Source organism: Eublepharis macularius, chromosome 6, assembly GCF_028583425.1.
Source record: "Eublepharis macularius isolate TG4126 chromosome 6, MPM_Emac_v1.0, whole genome shotgun sequence".
Taxonomy (NCBI): domain Eukaryota; kingdom Metazoa; phylum Chordata; class Lepidosauria; order Squamata; family Eublepharidae; genus Eublepharis; species Eublepharis macularius.
In genome coordinates, this window is record NC_072795.1 from 81,247,659 (window position 1) to 81,264,825 (window position 17,167).

The 17,167-nt window shown below is 40.0% G+C and overlaps 1 protein-coding gene across 1 annotated transcript in view; it reads right to left on the reverse strand.

The window, feature by feature from the left end:
• SHTN1 (shootin 1) overlaps nt 1–13,388 on the reverse strand; it is a 147,383-nt gene extending 133,995 nt beyond the window's left edge. The window contains exon 1 of the mRNA XM_054983737.1: nt 13,279–13,388. Within this exon, the coding sequence (XP_054839712.1) occupies nt 13,279–13,336 (58 nt within the window). The 5' untranslated portion in view covers nt 13,337–13,388. The remainder of the gene's footprint in view (nt 1–13,278) is intronic.
• Between the last annotated feature and the right edge of the window lie 3,779 nt (nt 13,389–17,167).

Consider the following 17,167-nt stretch of genomic DNA (forward strand, 5'->3'; position numbering starts at 1 on the left):
TATTCCTCTGCCCTACCCCGCTCACACAGCTCATTATGTCTGCTGAAAACTCTCTCCTGTGGGATGAGGGATCTTCATGAATTATTTAAAACATTTCTATGCTACCTTTCTATCCAATTAAGTTTCTATCCAATTAGGTAGCAAACATCAAAACATCTCAAAGCATCAATACATTAAAACAATATTTAAAATAAAGTATATATAAAATATTTAAACAATCCAATAAAACATATAAACACACAAAACAACACAATCATGTAAGACAGCCAATAACAGTTTATTGGGGTACACCAAACAAAACAAAAAAAAAGTCTTCACCTGCTGCTGGAAGACAACGATAGAGAGAAACAGATGGATTTCCAGGCCGGGGTGGAAGGAGTTTCAAAGTTTTGGCCCAACAACCAAGAAGGCCCTTTTCAAGGTTGCCATCAGTCTAGGCTCAGTTGACAGAGGCACCCAAATCAGGGCCTCAAGAGATTATCAGAGTGGACGGTAGGTTCATACAGGAGAAGGCCAGCCTTAAGGTATGATGGGCCTAGTCATATGGGTCTTTGAAATAAAATAATGCTATTCAACACTAGAGTCTGTGGTGAAGAAAACTGGATAAAAATGTTTTCTTTTGCTCTGGAGTCAAAGCAGCAAGTTTGTAGCCTTTTCTGTGTTCATGTAGGCGCAAGGAAAGGTGATGTTCCCAATTCCCATTCCTTGGTATGATTCCTAGTGTCACATGGCACTTTGTCCATGAAGATCCCCAGTTATCAAAAGAGTTTTCAGGGCGCAGAAGGGATTGCTGGAAGATGAAAGAGACAGGAAAGATCCTATTGCACACTTTCCTTCCACTTACACAATGGTAGGATTTAACCTTATCTTGTTTTTTAATCAGTTCACACCTTTAGCTACAAACCATCATGTAAAGAGAAACCACATGATTAAATGCATGTGAGAAACATCCTTGAATACTCTTGAAATAATGCAAAAACAATGATGAATACATTTTATATTTATTAGTAAAATATTGCTTGTTAAATTATATAGAAACATTTTATATGAATTCTTGAAGCAAGGATTCTTCTATTGATACTTTTTTGACAAGCTTTAGATTTCTCCTTCTGACACAGTCTAGTCTACCATATAGTTGGAAACATATTAATTATTTACATACTTCATAAAGTATTTATAAGTGTAACCATAATATAAAATGCAAGTTGAAAAAACTAGATGTTCTGGATGCACAAATCACTAACAAAGTAACTACTGTGTTTTCCTTCAGAGAACCTACAATCTCTCTTGGTTTTGACCTCAAGCAAGAGCAAGCTGACTTCAGTCTTGCACGGTCTACAGTTTCATTAACTATATTTACTTTATATCCCACCTTTCTGCCCTATCAGAGCCACCAAGGTGGCTAACAATTAAAAACAAACATCGCAAAAATACATCATAAAACCAAATTAAACCAAAACTAAAATACATACATAAAACACAGACACATCAATTATAACATAAGACATAACATAAGATGTAACATTTTTGCCTTAACTTTTGCCTTTGGATCTTTATTACAGCTCTTCCGTATGTTATCTTAAACTTTTACCTCACTAGGGCCCTGGTTCACAACCTTTTTTCTCCACACACAAAGAAGTTCAGGTGTTCTCTACTTTACCCAGGCTTATACCATGAGAACGCCTTCCCTTCGAGGTCTGAATCCCACTACTGACAACATTTTGACCTGTTTGTGTAACGTATATATTTCTGCACCACCACCACCCAACTCCTTCAGTGTCCTAAAAAGTTTTCACTGCTACCAAAGGCTTTTGTCTTAGACCTCTTCTGTTTGTCCTGTATTACAGGAAGGCTTTGTTAAATTTAGATGCTAGTATTACAAAAAAGTTAGCATGTGAAGGTAGCTGTGAGGTTTAAAAAAGGCAGTCTATATTCCAGATGAAACAGATGTTTTGCTTAACCAAAAGCAGAGTTTCAAAATACTTATATATTCTTAAAGGTGTATCACAAACCCAAACACAAAGATGAATTTTCCACAGAGTTCTTCATTCACAAAATAATTGTCGCATCCACACAGACAAAGATTCATTCAGGCTTTCTACATAGCTTGCCTGACCTAGACAGAATAACCTCTCTCATAGAGCTATGCTACAAGAGACGAGTTACATGAGGATGTGAACATGAAGGGACTCGCAATGTTAGCTGGGAAGCTGAGTTTTAAAAGAGATCAGAAAGTTTTGTCAATTTCCTGTCTCTACAGAGCCAGGAAAGATCCCTGCTCAGAGTTTGTTAATTTCCTCTTTGCCTCTGGAAGGCTCTGTCAGTTTCACCTCCCCTTCTAGGAGGCAAAGAGGAAATTAACAAACCCTCTCAGGAGCAATCTCCCCTGGCTCTGTAGAGAGGGGAAATTGACAAAGCCTTCCAATCTCTTTAAAAGCTCAGCTTCCCGGCTAACGTTGCGACTTCCTTCACGTGCGTGTCCTCGTGTAATTCGTCTCTTGTAACTTAGCTCTCAGATACACACAGGCTCACAAACAGTTTTCCTGACTTAGACAGAATTTCTCAGAACTCCACAGAGATTCACTGAACTTGACAGAATGAACACTTTCTCTCAGCAGAGACTAAAAACTGCAGTTCAGTCTGACACTGTCCAAGCCTAGCACACTCCATTCACCCATCCAGCCCCCCTCCTCCTTTCTTCAGAGGCCTGCATTTAAACTTCTCCTCCCTAATGTTCCACAAGCCCTGATTGGCTGTTGCTGGATTTCTCTCCAGACCACAAGGGTACCAAGGGACTGACAGATATGAAAAAGTGGATGGCCTCGGCTCTGTCTGTCACAGCATCTGACCACAGGCCGCATATGCCTGTGTTGGTCTCTCAGCAGCCACGATGTGTTTGATGTAGATTGCACATTCTTGCAACATAAGCATAATCTGCCAATCAAAGGGATTACATGAGGAACTTGTCCTAAATTCCTGGTCCTAAAATGCTAGAAATTTTAGTACAGGTACACTGTCAGGAAAATTTCACATTCTATAGTTAGAAACGGTAGTTGTATCAATCTAGCAAGTGTTTGCTGACTTAAATTACAATTCTTTCCTCTGAATGAGTCCTAGCAATCTACTGACTTTGAAACAGTATAGTTAGCAGTGGTTTGCTATAATTTACAAAACAGAATTACTGCTGCACCAAGCATTCTGTAGCTAATGTTTTGGGCACAGAATAAAGAGGGAGGAGCCAAAACGTTACTGAAAATCTCTGGATTCCTTTTTTAGAACCTGTTTGCTGATACTACACCCTCTACCAGCTGCCTCTTCATTTATCTCCTTTAAGCATATTTGGAACTGTCATCCCAGCTTAGGGTGTGTGTATGTGTGTATCAGGAGGGAGCCACATTCAAATGTTGCCTGACAGTAGCTCCCCAAGTTACCAAAGGGAGAGACACATCTAGCATGAGGCAAAAATATTAAAGAAATAATTCCTTTGTTTGTTTGTTTGTTTGTTTGTTTGTTTGTTTGTTTGTTTGTTTGTTTGTTTGTTTGTTTGTTTGTTTGTTTGTTTGTTTGTTTGTTTGTTTGTTTGTTTGTTTGTTTGTTTGTTTGCGGTCTGCTTTTCTCACTGAGATCCAAGGTGGATTACAATAATGCAAGTAAAAATATAATATAACCAATAGCTGAGCAAAGTACAATGATGAACAACAGTTAGGACATTCAAGGATATAGATACAATAGGGAATGGTAGCAGAAAAATTTTAAACAAGCATAAAGCCAAGCACAGAGATGAAATCTATCTGAAACAAAGCATGACTAATTTCCATGGGATGTTTAGCAGCACAGAAACTACATATCTACATCGCAGACAGTACCCAATAGCATAGAGTTTAGTCTCCATCCCTACCAGGGCATGTCTCTGAGCTATTTCTTATAACACAGTTCTGTTATCTAGGAGAAAGCCATCCTAAATAATTGAGTTTTGTAGTTTGCAGAAAGCCAAGAGAATGGGGGCTTTCCTGACCTCCTCAGGCAGGCCATTCCATAAAGTAGGGGCTGCCATAGAGAAAACATATGTGAGGACAGCTGTTGATTTTACCCAACTACAGGGTGGTATCTACAGAAGGCCCCATCCAGATGAGCCAAGTTGCCATGGCAGAACATAGAGAGAGAGCTGGTCATAAAAATATAAGGGGCCAAGGCAATGAAGGCTTTGAATGTGATAGTCATGACCTTGAATTGAGCCTGAGATAAATGGAAGTGCTATCAGTGAGTGGAAGGACTGACCTGGGAACTGAGATGTCTCCTTTTCCCCCATGGGGTTGCACTCCCCCTGAAGGAACAGATCCATAGTTGGGGGGGGGGGTGCTGCTGGATCCCACCCCTACTGCTGGATAAACAAGTGGCAGCTGTGACAATAGGGCCTTTTATCAGCTTCTTTTTTTTTCTTTTTACCATATGTTTTATTAATTTTTAAATAAAGATATATATACATAAACATAACATCACGGGATAGTAGGGGGGTATCAAGAGAGATAATATAAAACAAAATTGCATACTTATGTATTATATTCATTTTCCATCTCTACAATTCATTCCTCTTTGTAACTTCTTTTCATTATTCTGAACCTAATTCTCCTGTAAGACTACTCTGCTTAGTTCTGACAAGCATTTTCTCTTTCCTTTCTTTTTATTTTTTTTCTTCCTTCCCTTTCTTTTTTCCTTCCTCCTCCTCTGTCCCTTTCCCCTCCTCCTCTTTCTTCGCCTCTCCTCCCTCCTTCCCCCTTCTTTATTTATTTTCTCTGATCCTATTCTCCTATCATATGTTTATATTCTCATTCCATATTTTGATTTGACCCATCCATAGAAGGGTGTCCATCTTTCCTGCAAATCATACCTACTTTGTTCTTCTAACAATTCTGTTAAAACGTCCAGACACATATTTTCACCTGGGTTCTCTGGGTAATGTAGTCTTACAAAGAACAGCTGTTCAATGTGATTTTTGCCAGGGGAAGGGATTCTCTTTCTTGCAAAAAGCCTCGGCTCGGGTTTTCCTCTGGGAGCTCAGGGGCGGGGTGGGGGAGATGTAACAAGAGGAAGGAAACCCAGGGCAGTGTTTTGCAAGAAAGAGAGAATCCAGGTGGAGAATCACATTGAGCAGCTGTTCTTTGTAACACTACACTACCCAGGGAACCTTACGGGACCTGACATGTGCCTGGGCATCTCGTGTAGTTTCCCTTTCAGTCACAGCACCAAAACTATAGAACTCTCTCCTCAGGGAGATATGTCTGACTCCTTCTGCCATTGTCTTCCACCAGTAGGTAAACACTTTTTCGTTTCATCTGGTGTTCCCCCAATGACCCCTCCTTACTGCCTATGTTTTAATTTCTGGCTTTCTATATAGAATCACAGGGTTGGAAGGGATGTCCAGGGTCATCTAGTCCAACCCCCTGCACCATGCAGGAAACTACCGCCCGCCCCCCCCCCCCACACACACCATCCATGCCCATATTTATAAACTTTAGTTTTGGTTTAAACTAGTTTTATGATGTGTTTTTATACTATTCTGTTTTCAGTTAGCCACATTGGTGGCCCTGATTGGGCAGAAAGGTGGGATATAAATCTCATAAATAAACAAACTTACTTTAAGTTAGGATACAAAGGTATGATATGCATTCTGTAAACCTATTTCTTAGGAATACTTCATATGTCACAATTTGCCCCACAAACATATTGTATATTTTGTAATGTATGTTGTGGATTGCCTCTAACTACAAGGCTAGTATTTCCTACATTTCTGTTAGCTGAAGCATACTTTGTCCTTAAATAAGGCATGGCAGGCACAATTCACACTTGCAGCTGAAAATGTTTATTTTTAGAACAAACGGGACTTCCTGTTTGGGATCCATGGAGGTCTAACGCAGCTCCACTTGCGGAGCTGACCGGACTGCCGTTTTAACCGGCCGGCGGGGTGAAAATAGCCCGCGGCCGACTGCTCTCAGGCGGGGAGCAGGCAAAGAACGCTCAAGACCCTAGGGTGAGCTAGATCTCGGACGAGGGGGGGCTCTACACAACGGGTCCCCTCCCGATCCTTGAGGTCCCACCTTGCGACGGGTCGGCTATAATCTCTGCGGCAGTTTTGGGGCCAATTCGGCTGGCATAAGACCTACATACCCAAGCTTCGATTGGGGGAAGAAGCTGAGAGGAGAACTTAAAATCGAAACAGCGATTACAACCCGAGAAAAGTGAAGAGAAGGTAAAGATCATTATCTTCTGAGACGGGACAGATTGATAAAAACAGAGAGGAAAAAAAGTAGATTTTTAAACTGCAACAGACTAGTGAAAAGGAGGGGAAGACTCGGCAGGAATTGAATTTAAAAAGAGACTAAGTTTAAAGAAGTTATTAAAGAAATGGGACTATTGTTTTGAATACCTGTGGCTTTGGAGCTGTGAGAAAAAGACACCATCGCGAGATCTGCTGTGGGAAGACGGGAGACAGGAAGTGCGTAATAACAATAGAGTGGCTGGAGAGAAGCGGCCCTTGCTGGAGGGCAGGAAGTAGGGAATCGCCATTTTTGAAAGGGGAAGGGTTGCGGCTTCAGCGGAAGAGGAAGTAGGCCATCTTGGATTACAAAATCATAGAGAAACCATAGAGAAAAGACGCCCGACATTTTGGACTCTTTAAAATTTAATTTCTATAAGAAGACCGGGATATTTAAAATAGAAAAACGTTAAATTTTACGCCACGGAGTTAAGGAAGAGAGCGGATTCGTGGGAGCGAGCTAAAGCAAGCCCCACGATGTCAAAAAAAGAGTGGCAATCGGCAATAGAAAACCTGGATAAAAACCTGGACAAAAAACTTTTAGATATGATTAAAGAACTTAAGGACACGAAATTGGAGCTGATAAAAGAGGTTAAAGAGGTTACACAGACAGTAAAATCGGAGCTGTCAGAAGTGAAAAAAGGTATGGAAACAATACGAAGTGAATTACAAGGAACGCAGCAGAGAGTTAAAACAGTAGAAGACGCGATGGAGAATTTAGCAGACACGCAACAAACAGAGATGAGATTGGTGAAGGGGAGAATGTCAGTTGCAGAAACTAAACATATGGAGAAGCAGCTACGTTTTCGTGGCTTGCCAGAAGTGGAAGGAAAGTCAGCGCAAGAACAGATGACTGAGGTGTTGGCTGAGTACCTGGGGAAGGAGGAGGAGGAAGTTGTGGCTATCCTAGATGTGGCATACCGTGTGAATTCGAGAATAGCAACCCAGAGGAAACTACCAAGAGATGTGATTGTGCAGTTTACAACACGAAATATGAAAGAGAGGATTGTGACAAAACAGTTTCAAGATCCATTGGAGATTGATGGCAAGACGATTATTATAATGAAGGAACTGCCCAGATCAGTGTTACTGGACCGGAAAAAATATAAAGTGCTAATTCAGATTTTGAAGGACATGAAAATCAGGTACAGATGGGAGTTACCGGAAGGAGTGTCCTTTGAGTTTGGAGGGGCCAAAAAACGCATCAGATCTGAGCGAGAGATGGAGCGATTTATTAAGGACAATGAAAAAGACTTACCAACAAGATCATGAGTATGGAGTGTAAAGTATTATCTTGGAATGTAAATGGACTAAACTCACCGAATAAGAGGAAAAATACTTTTCACTGGCTACTAAAACAAAAATGTGACATTGTTTGTTTGCAAGAGACCCATATCAGAAAGCAGGATGTAAAATATTTAAAATCTGGAAAACTGGGCAAAGAATTTGTAGCGGCCTCCAACAAGAAAAAAAGAGGAGTGGTGTTGTACATAAAAGAGGAGCTACAGCCAAAATTTGTTATGAGAGATGTGGAAGCTAGATTTGTAGCAGTGGAATGTATTTGGAATTTAAAGAGAGTGTTGGTAGTCGGACTTTATGCACCTAACGGTGCAAAAGAAAGCTTCTTTGAGGATTTAAGGAAGCATTTAGACGATCTTGCATATGACCAGATAATTCTTGCTGGAGACTTCAATGGAGTGACAGACTTGGAACTAGACAAAAGACTACAACGGCACAAAAGAAAAGAGGACTATTACCAAAGCTTTTTTTTGAGTTGATTCAACAAGAGACTCTTGAAGATGTATGGAGGAGAGAATATCCTAAAAGCAGACAGTTTACTTTTTATTCTGCAAGGCATTCTACATTATCAAGAATTGATATGATCTGGGCCTCAAAAGACTTAGCATTATGGACTAAGGAGGTAGAAATAATGCCTATGGTAGGCTCAGATCACAACCCAATTATGTGGAAATTTGGAAAAAAGAGAAAAAGGAAAGCATGGAGAATAAATGAGGACTTGTTACAGGAAAGAGAGAATATGGAAATATTGAGAAGAGAAACAAAGTTTTTTATACAATACAACGTGAATAAAGAAGTACCAACCAATAAAGTTTGGGATGCTTACAAGGCGGTTGTAAGGGGCATACTAATGGACTTAAATGGTAGAGCAAGAAAGAAGAAAGAGGAGAAAAGACAAGAGATTGAGGAGAAAATAAAAGCCAAAGAAATACAGCTAAAAAAGAGACCAGGGAAAAAGAAGGTATACCAGGAAATTAAAATACTTCAAGAACAGCTAACAGCAATGAGCAATAAAGAATTGGAGTGGAATCTCAAAAGACTGAATCAAAAAGCGTTTGAGGGTGCTAATAAACCTGGGAAGTACCTGGCATGGCAATTGAAGAAGAAAAGGGAAAAGAAGATAATAAATAAAATTTGCGAAGATAACAAAACGTATTTGGAGCAGGCTACCATTAGTAGAGCCTTTTATAAATTTTACGCTAAGCTGTATAATAAAAAAGAAGTAAACAAAGAATCAATAGCGTCATATTTGGAGAAAACCAAACTTCCAGAAATCTCGGAAGCTTGGAGAAATAAGTTGAATAGTGAAGTAACTGACGAGGAAATAAGTAAGGCAATACAATCTGCAAATCTAGGAAAGGCGCCAGGGCCAGATGGACTTACGGCTAAATTCTATAAGACAATGGCTAATGAACTGGCACCATTCCTAAAAGAGGTGATGAATGGGGTTTTAAGGGATCAAAGGATTCCAGAAACTTGGAGTGAAGCGAATATATCATTGATCCCAAAAGAGGGCCAAGACCTGACTAATGTGAAAAATTATAGACCTATATCGCTACTCAACAATGACTATAAAATTTTTGCGAAGATATTGGCGGAGAGATTGAAGGGGTGGCTCTCGGAAGTCATAGAGGAGGAACAAGCAGGCTTTTTGCCAGACAGACAAATAAGAGACAACTTAAGGACAGTGATCAATGCTATTGAATATTATGACAAGCGTTGTGACAAAGAGGTTGGTTTCTTCTTTGTAGACGCTGAAAAAGCGTTTGACAATTTAAACTGGGACTTTATGTTTGCCACTATGGAAAAGCTACAATTGGGAGAAAGATTCATCAGAGCAATTAAGGAAATTTATAGAGACCAGACTGCAGCAATCGTGGTGAATGATGAATTGACCAAGAAATTGACGATAAGTAAAGGAACAAGACAAGGTTGCCCGTTATCTCCATTGTTGTTCATTTTAGTATTGGAGATTCTGATGATACAAATACGTCAAGATGATGAAATTCGTGGAATAAAAATAAAGGACTATTCATACAAGGTCAGAGCATTTGCGGATGACATAATGTTAATTGTAGAGGACCCATTGGAGAACATGCCAAGAGTGATAGATAAGATCAAGGAGTTTGGAGACTTGGCAGGTTTCTTCATTAACAAAAAGAAGTCAAAGATATTATGCAAAAATATGACTAAGCAGAAACAACAATTGTTAATGGAAACAACGGATTGTGAAGTAACAAGTAAAGTGAAATATTTGGGAGTCGAATTAACTGCAAAGAACATAGATCTATTCAAAAACAATTATGAAAAACTATGGACTCAGATAGAGAGAGACTTGATTAAATGGAATAGATTGAATTTGTCATGGTTGGGCAGGATTGCAGCAGTTAAGATGAATGTGTTACCAAGAGTAATGTTTTTGCTACAGACAATACCAATCATCAGAGACTCCAAACAATTTGAAAAATGGCAGAGGAAAATATCAGATTTTGTTTGGGCAGGCAAGAAGCCTCGAGTGAAAGTGAAAGTTTTACAAGATGCAAAGGAAAGAGGCGGAATGCAACTGCCCAATCTGAGACTTTATCATGATGCAATCTGCCTAGTTTGGTTGAAAGAATGGATGACATTAAAGAACAAGAAACTATTAGCCCTAGAGGGATATAAAAAAATATTTGGATGGCACGCATATTTATGGCATGACAAAGTAAAGGTCAACTCGATGTTCCTGCATCACTTTGTTCGAAGAAGTCTATACATAATCTGGAAGAAGTACAGAATTTATCTACAAGAAGGAACCCCTTTGTGGGTGGTTCCATATGAGGTGATAGACCCGAGAGCTGTTGATAATGAACAACAATGTTTAACGTATAAAGAAATAACTAAAACTGAAGCATCCAAACTTAGAATAAAGACACAAGAGGAACTATCACCTAACTACGATTGGTTCCAGTATAGACAGATCAGAGACTTATATAATTCGGACTCTGTAAAGGGAGGTATACGAATAGAGAATTCGGAACTAGAGCAGACCCTTCTTAAAGAAGATAAGAAAAGAATATCCAAGGTATACCAAGTACTGTTGAAGTGGTATACCGAGGATGAGATAGTTAAAACACAAATGGTGAAATGGGCTATAAACTTTAATAAAGAAATAACAATGGAGACATGGGAATACTTGTGGAAAACTACAATGAAGACAACGACATGTATTAATATCAAAGAGAACATTTACAAAATGATCTATCGTTGGTACATGACACCAAAGAAGATTGCGCTAGGGAATTTGAATACTTCTAATAAATGCTGGAAATGTAAGAAGCATGAGGGTTCCCTCTATCATATGTGGTGGTCGTGTGAGGTAGCCAGGCAGTACTGGGGGGAAATAATAAGAGAAATGAGTGAAATTTTACAATTTCAAATTAATAAGAACCCAGAACTCCTGCTACTGAACTTGGGAATGGAGGGAATTCCAGCCCAACACAGGACGTTGATATTTTATATGACAGCAGCAGCTAGACTTTTGTATGCGCAAAAATGGAAAGTACAAGAAGTGCCAACTATTGAAGATTGGACTTACAAATTGCTGTATATGGCTGAAATGGACAAGATGACAAGAAAACTGAGAGATCTGGACTCAGGGCAGTTCAACACAGACTGGGAGAAGCTGAAACAATACCTGGAGAAGAAATGGGAGGTGGGAGGAAAACTGTGGCAGTTTGAGAACTACTGAAGTATTGAAGTAGAGGGGGGAGACTTTACCGGGGGGAGAAGAGATAAATGTGAATTAATAAGCAGTCAGATTAATAGATTGACATATATATAGATATATATAGGTTAACAAACAGAACATAGAGAAAATAATTAATTATAAGGACTAAATATAAGGAGCGATTAACTAACAATATTTTCTTTTTTTCTGATAAGTTTTGTACCAAACTGAATGTCTGAAGATATAGATGGGTCAAATTGATTGACTATGTGAGGAGAGATATACAGAACTATTATAAAAAGATAGAATGAGTAATATATATAGAGAATAAGTCAAATTGTTTGATATAAACGAATGTATGATCTATATGGTTTATGATATATAGAAATATCTGAAATTGAAAAATTGGGATAAATTGTTTATCTAAGATGGAAACAAAGACTTACAGTTTGGGCATATAATGTTAAAAATAGTTAAGGATGTACTGCTTAGAATAATGGAGAATATATATTTGTTTTAGATAGAGGAAGTTAATAAAAGTAAGGGAAAGGGGACAAAGGGTTGGAAAGCTGTTGGAAGTCAACAAAAAGGGGGGGGAAAGGGAGGGGGTTAGAGATGAAAAAATTGGGGAAAATTGAATGTAAATGTGGAAATAATGGACTCTAACCCAATAAAAATTTTTCAAAAATATTTTTAGAACAAACAAGAGTAATTAACCCCCCCCCCCACCCACCCTAGTGAAGTCCAACTCCTTAATTTCTTCGCGTCACTAATATTGAAGTGCCTCCTGACTGGAAGATGACACTGTTTCTTACATGGAGTATTTTTTAAGTATCTGTCTGCAACCAAAGGGTCATGGAATACCAAATTACCAACTGAGTGGGTAGCAACATGTTTTGAAGTGAAGGTGGGCTGGTACAGATCCCAGCTACTACAGGCAGAAAGGATTGTTTGAACAGGCCTACCTCAGCTGAAAACCTCCCAAACCCCTTTACTTAAATAGTTAGCTTCATATTTGAGAACCGATTAACTCCTCAACTAGTTGGGACATTCCTATTTCAGATTATTTTACCCTTTTGGATGAAGTATCTAAATTCAACGGGTGTTTTCCTTAAGTTATTTTCTTGGAAACTTTTACTTTGGTGCCATTCTGAAGGATTATTTATTTCACACAGAGGAGACAATCCTCCTTTGTAGGCAGGCAGAGGGAGGAAAAACTGGGTAAATCCATGCACATGCTACCCCCTCTCATCCTCCCAGCCACGGAAATCCACAAATTGGCTGGGCTCTGTTATTCTCCTGCCAGCTGCTGACCTTTCTGGAGCAGCAATTGATACAATTGTAGCTGATAGGAGGGCTGGTGGAAGTTGATTAAATCATTAAAACTGTCTGATTTCCTAGCTAATCGGTCAGAGGGAAATTCCACAAACCTTTCCCTGTAGTAGGGGTGGAGCAACGGCAGGAGAAAAAGGTCTCTCAGTTTCTCTCTTAGGTAAATAAGGGGAAACGCTTGGAGAAAGCCCAGGTCTGGGAAATCAAGCCCTCTGGTTGTTATCAACATTTCCTCAGGGCCCTTGTTTCTTAGTTCCACAGCCGGCCACGCCTGATGCAAAATACCTTGCGCTACCGTGCTCCGTGCCCTCCACACCCCCAGACACTGTGTCACTGGCGTCTGGCTGCATCCTGACGCTCCGTTTGGGCCCTCCTCCGGCTTCAGCAGCTAGAGCCCCGCTCCTAGCGAAGGGCTCGTTTCGCATCAGGAAGGCAAACTGCGGTTCCAAGTTGGTTTGATGCTTTTGTCTGTCCGCGTATTGCTGAACGGCCTCAGACTAAGGGCAGCGACAGCGACAGCAGCCAGGCAGCCGCTCCCAGCCACGCACGCGGACCCCCTTTCTCCGTCGCTGGGTGCTGCCTGACTGGCTTTGCTGCAGACAGGCGGCGGCGGCGGCTTTCTTACCTTGGTCTTTCAGGCTGCTGAGAAGCTGCAGCTGCTTCTGCTCTTCAGAGCCGCTCATGATGCCTTGGCCGACAGCGCCTCGCGCCTAGGCTCAGCAGCACCCGGAAACAGGACTTCTCCTTTGCCTGATGGCGTCAGGCCGGCGCCGCTTTACCTGGAGGGGGAGGTGTGAGGCGTGCGCCTGGCAGATTCCCCGAGCAGCCGCGGTGTTGCCTTCTGCACATGCCCAGCCTTCTTTGGGACGGGTCCAGTGAGCATGTGCGAAAGATTTGCCGGAGGCAGCCGCGCGGTCGCGATTCTTGCCTTGCCGGGCTGCTAGAAAGGCGCTTGATGCTGGCCTAAGGCGCTGCAAAAGGGAGAAAGCCAGCGGGGTGAGAGAGGGAAAACGGAAAGCGAGGGCAGGGAGGAAGAATCTCAGCAGCGGATGGGGAGAAACAGGCAGCGCTCAGTTAGGTGTGAGCGTTACTACAGTATCTTGGGAAACGGTTTTTTTGTGTAACGTCTTTTGTATGGGTTCTATGGGGCTAGTTTAGGAAGGAAACTTTTGCACAATTTTAAGTTAAGAAAATGTTCTTTTTCACCAAACCTTTTAACAATTAGAACAATACAGGTATTGTCTTTTCTTTAACCAAAGTCGTAAGCACTACCAAAACAGAAACTTTCAGCCAGCAATGTCTTTGAAAACCATTCAAGGTAAGCAAGTTCAGCTTGTATCCCACCAAGTGACAGAGTCCTTTGCCACAATCCTTTCCATTCTGAAGCAAGTGGAACCCAGACTTCTACCCTCTTCTTGAGGAATTACAAGAATACAATCCCAGTAATAGCACTAACCAAACACAAAACACACACATCACTTTTAGTCACTATTGTTCACACACAACATTTCTGATTGCCTTATTCAAGGTGATAAGGGCACATTAATTGTTGTTAAGTTCCCTAGCAACCAGCTTCTCCCTCAGCTGCCTGGTCTAGCTATTTATTTTTTATTTTATTTTATTTGGATTTCTATTCCACCCTCCCCATGAAGGGCTCAGGGTGGATACCAACTCTGCCCTACTGGGTTTAAACCCAACTCCGACCTGATTTTAAACCTATTAGCTCATAGGGGTTACATTTGCAAATTGTTTGAACGCCCAATCTGAAGAAGAGTCACATGCAAGCCTGACCTAAGTTTCTATTCTGCACTTACAAGTTTTTGTTCTCAAGTAAGGCGATAATACTGTGCTTTATTGTATTTTATTTACATTATTTATAGATTACACAGTGTGAGTTAGTACAGGCAATTTCAAGGATATTTCAATAAACAATGTAATAATGGTTGTTGTGGGTTTTCCGGGCTGTATTGCCGTGGTCTTGGCATTGTAGTTCCTGACGTTTCGCCAGCAGCTGTGGCTGGCATCTTCAGAGGTGTAGCACCAAAAGACAGAGATCTCTCAGTTTCTCCGGCCGTGAAAGCCTTCGACAATACAATGTAATAATGTCTATAAATGCAATTTTGCAAAGATTTAAAACCAGCAGAAATGCTGAAACAGAGCATGTAATTCTAAGACTGATACATTAAACAACATAGAAATACCTTGTAGGATCATACCCAAAGCAACAGATAGGACACAATAGTACCTAACCGTCTATGGTTCCTATCTCTCTGCTGATGCATCCCTCAGAGACAACTGAACTCATTGGACTCAGATCTCTACAAATAGGTGGGACATCCTAGTACCAAGTACAGGTACTCCATATCACAACAATTTGTACTTGAAAACAAGCATTAGTGTAATAAATACATTGGTACTAATTTTGTACACCAAGCCTACATATAGTTGGTTGAATTCCTTGCTAGTTCTTTCCACCACCAGAAAGAATGCTTGAGAGAGAGAGAGAGAGAGAGAGAGAGAGAGAGAGAGAGAGAGAGAGAGAGAGACTTAAATGATACTACTAATTTAAACTAATTTAACCTGTAGGTTTTGGGTAGTGCCACACTAGAATCCACATAAACAAAGTTTAAAAACTCAAATAATTCTCTAATTGCTATAATGTATGGAAAGAATTTCACAATGGCCAAAGTAATGTCCAGATCTATCTCAGCCAGAAATCTCATATTTGGAAAAAAAGAGGGGGGGGGGGCTTTCCAATAAACAATGTTTCAAAGTTTCCTGGAGGTACATAAACAGCTTCTCAGAATAGGACACCTTCCTAAAATGACCATTCATTACTTGAGATGGCATAGAATTCAAGCTAGCTACCAAAAATGCTCTCCTATAGTCAATTGCTTAATGTACAGTGGGAAACTTCTAGGGTGAGATAGCTCCGAATAAATTGGAGAGCAAACTCTGCATGCTCTGATATGAGAGAGAAAGTCCAATTCATATAAACGATCCAGAATTAGCATTCTAGCTTTCTAACCCCATCAACTCCAAATCCACAGTTTGAATTCCCATCATAGATAGCCTAGTTTCTAACAGTTGCTTCCAAGAGCTTAAGTAAAAGTCTCTCTACACGAGATATCCGACATGTGAAGATCACGTTGGGAGATGTAATAGTAGCCAGGAAGGGTAGTTTTAAAAGACAGAGCCGATGGCAGGTCAAAGGCTTTGCTATACACTGGAACTGGGGGGGGGGGGGGTTTGAGAAATGCCAGAAGGGAAACTTCAGCCCATTATAACCTCTCCAGGTCCAAGCTGGACTCTGGAAGGCAGCTCCAGCCCATTTCCATTCCTACACAATTTTAGACTGGAGAGATGAAATTGACAGAGCCTTCAGGGAGGCAAAGATTAAATTAGCAAACCCTCTGAGGAGCATCGTTGCCAGCTCAGTCTTTTTAAACTACACTTCCTGGCTAACATTGCGCCTCCATAAACTTGACCAACATCCACTGAGGCATTCTGTGTAGAGATTCTAAGAGTGCTTTCTTAATAATAAAAGACAACCATTATTTTCAGAAGCAAATACAATCTTCAACCACATTTTAAGAGGAGCCACCCAGGCTCGGGCTTCAAGGGAATTAACATCCAGTTCTGATCTCAGGGCAATGCCAACAATAGATCTAGGGACTCTGGTAAGTTTGTGCAAAAATTATATCAGCAGATATTCCGATGTTTCTTTTTTTTTTAATAAAATTTTTATTGGATTAGAATCATTTAATTTCACATTACAATCAATTCCCCCATTTCCCAATTTCTAACCCCCTCCCTTTCCCCCCTTTTTATAGACTTCCAACAGTTTTCCAACCCTTTGTCCCTTTTCCCTTACTCATTTTAAATTCATCTATCTAACAAACATATACTTTCCCTTTATTCTAAGCAATAATTCTTTAACTATTTTTGATACTTTATACCCTATCTTTAAGTCCCTTTAAGTCCCTTCTTCCATATTAGACAAACAATTTGTCCCATTTTTCATAATTTCAAATATTTCTATAAACCTTAAACCATATAAACCATACATTCATATAAGTCAACCAATTTAACTTATACTCTATATGTTACTTTTTCTGCATATCTTATCTTCATTCTACTTTAGTTATATTTAATTATATTATTATTTTTATTCTACTTTAATTATACATCTATATAACTATCATCAAAAAGTTATCAATCCATTTGACCCATATATATCTTCAGGTATACTTATTCAATTTAGTTTATTTTCTATCAATATTCTATATATTATTCTATATATAATAATCTAACAAAGTAACTGCTTAGAAATTCTCATTTGCCTCTCCACCCCCCGGTAAAGTCACCCTCCTCTGCATTTTATTATGTTTCAATAGTTCTCAAACTGCCACAGTTCTCCTCCCACCTCCCATTTCTTCACCAAATATTGTTTCAGCTTCTCCCAGTCTGTGTTGAACTGTCCTGGGTCAAGGTTTCTCAATTTTCTTGTCATT